This window comes from Fulmarus glacialis, unplaced genomic scaffold (genome assembly GCF_000690835.1).
Source record: "Fulmarus glacialis isolate BGI_N327 unplaced genomic scaffold, ASM69083v1 scaffold46928, whole genome shotgun sequence".
Taxonomy (NCBI): Eukaryota; Metazoa; Chordata; class Aves; order Procellariiformes; family Procellariidae; genus Fulmarus; species Fulmarus glacialis.
Genome location: NW_009231031.1, coordinates 487 through 6,176, shown reverse-complemented (window position 1 = coordinate 6,176; position 5,690 = coordinate 487). Strand labels below are relative to the sequence as shown.

The window sequence follows — 5,690 nt, the reverse complement described above, 5'->3', positions numbered from 1 at the left end:
GGTGTTTCGGACCCTCACTTAACGTGAGGAGGCTGTGAAACACTTTCCTTCCATCTAGGGTTTGCACAGATGGGTATTCTAAGTTATCGTAAAGGGTTTCTTCGAGCTCCTGTCTGTGCATGTTCAATGTAATTTTTTTAAAACATTACCTGCTTGAACTTGGCTCTTTTGATACTGTGGGACGCAGGTTTCAGTCCACAAGAGCTTTAACAAACAAATACATCGAATCACAGACCAGCAAGCCAGCTGTTTTCACTGTAAAGATGTTCTTTCCCCCCCTCTATGTCAGATCATAACTGAATTTGTAACTAGCCCTACATTTGGAAAAAACCCAACCCCTCCATCACTACCTTTGCTGTTATCCCCAATACAGGTGCCCCCCACACCCCCCAACAGAACCCACTGTTCTGTACTACAGACCGACTTCAGCTGCACCTGTAATACCCCAAACCAGCTTCCCCCAAACCTGCCCCTTCTGGGTAAACAGAACTTGTTTCAAGTTAACAATTAAGGATATTTAAGCCTTGGGCTGCACAGAGGGTCACTCCCATTCAAACCTGCATCGTCTCTCACTATGACAAACATCAGGCACTTCCACCCAGCACAGCTCAGCAGACAACGCTACCTGCCGCGATGGCTCCTAATCCGATTGCTGCAACGGCAAATCCTTTGCTGCTCTTGCACGGTAGAAACAGAAACATCTAGAGATCCCCCAGGCATGCAGACTGCTCTTAATCCTTCTTTTTTGAAAACAAGAACAAACTGATTTTCAGGGGTATTCCAGAGAGATTTCATGCAAGATAAATCTTCCAAATAACTGCTCGGCATTAGTGATTTCTGTGTAGGATGTGTTTTCCAGGCGTAATGGGTAAGGTAAGAACTCACAGATCTCGCAAAAGGCACAGAAAGAAGCAAGCCTTTATCCTTGCAGACCGTACAGAATCAAGTACTGAAAGAACCGTTTACATGGAAGAGTAAAAGCATACAATCTGCCGAGTGCAGCATCGTTTCTGTCACAGGAAGGATGCCTTTCCCAGTACTGTGGATTCCTCCAGTTCCCTCAGCACTGGGCTTACAGGATTCTATTGCAGGAAAATTGTCACTTAAAAACTAGTATCCAGTGTCTCAGTCAGGAAAACACTTCAGATGACATGGATGAGTAGCGGAAGACAGCCTGAAGCAAAAGCTGCTCAGACCTACCATATCCGATATGGCTGTAACACTTACTAGCCAAGAGCGGCTTGCTTTTACAGTAACCTGCTCTGAAAATGGCTCTCACCTAAAAGAAGCCTATTTGCTGCATTCTTCAGTTCAGAGCTTCTCCTTTCCAGCAGCATCCAAGATCCCTTCCTTTTACCTGTCCCTGTCCTTCTAAACACCGTGTTCAAACATACACCCAGCTGGATCCCTTCTGCTCACTGCGACTTGACATCCTAAACGGAACAGTCTCTGTGCCTGCATGTCAGGCCATTAGGTGTGGCCAGTCCATTCAACTCTTAAAAAATAAATGCCATTCCTTCTGAAGTTTTTCTACCATGCAAGTACTTCAGGAAGGCAGCTGCAGCTGGCATCAGACTGCAACTTCAGCTTTTTGAATGACTTCTTCCATGCGCTGGTACCAAGGCTGAATCTTAGTGTGGACCATCATGTCGTCAAAGGCTTCCAGCCCTTCCATGACTCGGAGGACCCCGTACACTGCCTGTGCCAGAGGATAAGGGTTAGAACAACACTGAAGGAGTCAGCGGTAGAGAATAGCTTAGGGTACCAGAGTGTCTCAATAGCCTAGCCAGTAAGGCTCCTTCCCTGTCCTGCCATCTACTCCACCACTCTGATTAGCAAGGAAGACTGAATGGCAGAAAGGTAGTTAAGGATATGCATGTTTTTCCATGAGGAGACAGTAAGGAAAGATCAGGATTTATGTGCAGTTATGGGGCAAATGTTAGTCCCATCTCTGCATCAAGCCCTGGTGTGAAATGCTTCACTCCAAGGAGAACTGCTGGTGCAGGGGATGAATCCTGCTCCACTCTGCACAGCTGCCTGCAAAGGAAACCCCAGCAGCACTGAATGTAATAAAACCTGTGCAGGTGTGAGGATATATTCACCAGCATTCACAAGCCAGAGCAGTGTCCTGGCCTGTAACCTGCTTTTATCATGATTCCACATGATCAGTAACATCCACCTACAGATGGGAACTGCAGGTTCCATCTTAGGAAATGTTTCTCTGGAGGAAAACAACAAATATCATCCTACGTAACGCAAATATTACTAATTCCTCTTCATGTGGGAATTGTGTTACTGCACTGAGGACATTGACAATGTATCTCATGGAATTCACCTTCACTGCCTATATTGGTATTAACCATTTCATAATTTGTATAATTTGTAACACACCTAACAATAAATGCAGGAATTAACCTCTTACCAAGTCAGCAAGGTTCGGCTGGTTTCCACCCATGAACAGTCGATGTTTGCCAACAGCTTTTACCCATTCATTAACTGCTTCATACAAGTCTTCTCGGACATTATCTTGAAGGTGATGTCTGGATAAAAAGAAGCACTAGTTTGTTTCTTTCTTTAACCTTTTATCATCTCTAGTCTTATGGGCTGGTCTTTGCCTGGGAATTAGGAAGGTATTTGAGAGTGAACGGGGCAGTTAGTGATTAAATAGTAGATGACTAGAGGGGTTCAGTACCTCCAGTTAAAGAAGTACAGCTGTTACTCACATTAGCTTAAATGGTTTAGTTTAAAACACTGAGGTTCTGCCCTTTGACATCTGGGTTTCACAGCTAAGGAGGTTATGGAGCTATTCCTCGAGTACTTGGTGCTCAGCAGTACCAACCTTTTCTTCAGCCTCTTGCTAACGAAGAACATGGCAACAGCCCCCATGTACTTGGCAAAGAAACCTTCCACGGTGCCAAACTTTCCCTCACGAACAATGTAATCAAAAGATGCCAAGGCTTCTCTGGGCGTACGGTAAACATTGGGGGAGATGAGGTGAACAAGCCAATCGTCTGCCCATTTTCTCCACTTCATTTCTTCCCTGCAAGCATTCAAAAGAAAAACTTTTCAGTGAATGAGGTACAGATTGCAGGGCTACAGGAGGCAGGCAGAGTCACAGTGGCATTAGCCAGAGGTTCTGCCAAGGATGAATGTGTCAAAAACTCCTGCCCAGCCTTGTGTTCTGGTGACCTCTCTGAAATGCACTCGGGATCGCTATCTTTGGCAAGGCTCCTCCAATCTCAAACTAAAATTAAAACTAAGATGGAGCACTAGCTTCTCCTCCCAATATGAGAACTAAAGCAGAAAGGGAAACTAGCACTCCGTAGCACTCCCCTGTGACATAAAGGAAAGGCCAAGAAGGAAACTGGAGGCAACTGAAGGCTAGCATGACCATGATGGCAACTAGGCCATCTAACAGCATTGTTTCAAATTACATAAGAAAAGCAGCAAAACCACTCTAACTACTGAGGTTTCAAACACTAAGGGGAGTGTGACAGGATTTGTCAGCACCAGCGGGATTTTATATCCACACCACCCCTGAATACATCTGGAGGAGGCTGTGACCCTATGTGGAGAGCCCAGAAATTTAAGAGCACTTACACTCTCACTTCTTTGACAGGATAGACTCGCTTTGTCTCCTTCTCATCCAGCATGAGCCAGTATTTATTCCCATATTCAAATACCTCCTTGCCTTGCTCAGTCACAGTTTTCATAGGAGGATAGAAGGACACAATCTCTTCTAAGCTATTTCTCCTGTGGACAGAAACACAGTTAGCACCTGATCTGGCTGCTACAAAAATGAGCAAGAGCAAAGGACAGATTGAAAGATACATACTTTAAAATGTATTATTCTAAAAATAAATGCACAAGGTTCCAAATGCTATTTGAAATAAATTTTGAGAAGAGACTGGAACAACTACTTGCAAATAGCTATTATTAGTGTACATACCTTTCTTTTCTGTGTGAGAACAGAAATTTTTGCAGGCGTAAAACTACCTACCATTCTAAAGCACTTTGTAGCACAGACCTAAAGGACAGGCCACAGGCACAGCAATTTTATTTCATTCTAGGTGTTACAACTGGCTAATTGTAAGCTTAGTTAGGACTAACGCTAGCCCACGTTTAAGTAGGTTTTGTGCAAAGAGAATCTCATAGGTGAAAAAGAGTAGTTCTGAAAGGTAAAAAGCTTTGCTTCACTGCACACACATCACAACACATACAGGTACCATCCACATTATCACAGCCACGCTCAGATCAGCTGGGCCAAACACCTAGAGCTTCAGAGATAGCAAGATACTTAAGACCGACTCTGAATCTTCTCAATCCCTAGTTCGCTAGCGCCGTTCTCATTCAACTCTTATGCTATCATCCCGTTTTCTTACTTGGAAATGAGATAGGTCTTTATTGCACTGATGATCACTGAAGAGTCATTCAATTGCTGAAAAACAGAATTAAAACAAACTTCTTTTAAAAGAAGTTGGTGAAATTGAAAAGGAAATTCTTCAAAACCTTTTCCCCCACATGCTGAGGCTCCAACTTAGTACTGCAGTCCCTTTTCCTCTCGTGCATTTCCACAGGAGTCCCTGCACATCTAAAGACAGCCCTACATTCTGATCTCTTCTGTGATCGTTTCAGAGTATCACTTCAAATTTGTCTTTAATTCTGACAACAGAGGACCTGAGGGCCACGTACACATGCAATACTAGTGGGTTTTGGATTTAGGCTCTTGGCAGCAAAGGAGGAAAAGCAACACTAACACAAAAAAAAGCCAAGTTGACTCTGCAGTATTCTTGAGATCTCATTCTTTTCCCACAAGATATAAGCAGTTCCTGATACCACTGGTACAAATGATATGTCCTCCATAAGGGCTGACAGAAGCTAGATAATCACTGGATTATAGAGTCACTAACAAACAACATGTTTTATAAGAAAGACCAACAAAAAACTCTAATAAGGCCAAGGCATAGGAGACCATGATGCAAGAAAAAAATCTTAGGCTCTTGAGAGAACAGAAAATAATTTAAAGATGACACTGCATGTGATAAACCACACAGACATGACAGAGACAAGCCTCCAAACCACTGCTTGTGGGGAAATCAAGCTTTCAACACAGTAATACTTACCAGAGGGCTTCCAGCATTGGCTAGCAGGATAGGCACCTTTCTGTAGGAAGAGAATTTGATCTCTTTCCTCATTATTGGGTTCACTTCCACAATTTCATAGGGCAGCCCATGATAATCAAGAAAAGCTCGAACTTTGCTGCAGAAGGGACACGTTTTATACTGGTAGAGAGTGAGCTGCAGGCTCCCTGCAGGCAGCTGGGGAAGGAAGAGACCAGAAGCTTCCATTTTCTACTAAAATATAAATATTACCTTCCTTCCACCCTTACTTTTGTCATGAAATCATAGTCACTGACATTCAGTTTCAACATCTGATCATCAAAATATCTTGGTTAACAGATGCTTTCTTCAGATGGCATCACAAACATTCCCTTCCATTGGGATCAAATACCTGTTTTTCTAAACATCTATTTAATCTGCTAGAAACTCCTACTCACAGCCAGAAAAAAGTAGTTAAATCCAGACAGCTTACCCCTCTACACACAATTCTGAAACTAAAGAAAAACACAACCATATTTTAATCATCTTTAAATCAAAACTAAAATAGCTTTTTCAATTCAATTCCCCCCC

The 5,690-nt window shown here is 43.1% G+C and overlaps 1 protein-coding gene across 1 annotated transcript; it reads right to left on the bottom strand.

Moving 5' to 3' along the window:
- Positions 1-1,482: 1,482 nt before the first annotated feature.
- PTGES2 (prostaglandin E synthase 2) lies at positions 1,483-5,348 on the bottom strand. The gene is made up of 6 exons (XM_009584429.1): positions 5,124-5,348; positions 4,383-4,438; positions 3,601-3,753; positions 2,840-3,040; positions 2,423-2,540; positions 1,483-1,699 (listed from the first exon to the last, which is right to left on the bottom strand). The coding sequence occupies exons 1-6, from the start codon at positions 5,346-5,348 to the stop codon at positions 1,571-1,573; spliced, it is 882 nt and encodes a 293-aa protein (XP_009582724.1). The 3' UTR covers positions 1,483-1,570.
- Positions 5,349-5,690: the final 342 nt, after the last annotated feature.

What these genes read in the sequence shown, in the direction of transcription:
- PTGES2 (XM_009584429.1), bottom strand. Translation starts at nt 5,348, where the DNA reads ATGGAAGCTTCTGGTCTCTTCCTTCCCCAGCTGCCTGCAGGGAGCCTG. An exon ending in CCAATGCTGGAAGCCCTCTG is followed by an intron (nt 4,439 to 5,123) that starts GTAAGTATTACT and finishes TCTGTTTTTCAG; the next exon opens with CAATTGAATGACTCTTCAGT. An exon ending in AGCCGAACCTTGCTGACTTG is followed by an intron (nt 1,700 to 2,422) that starts GTAAGAGGTTAA and finishes CCTCTGGCACAG; the next exon opens with GCAGTGTACGGGGTCCTCCG.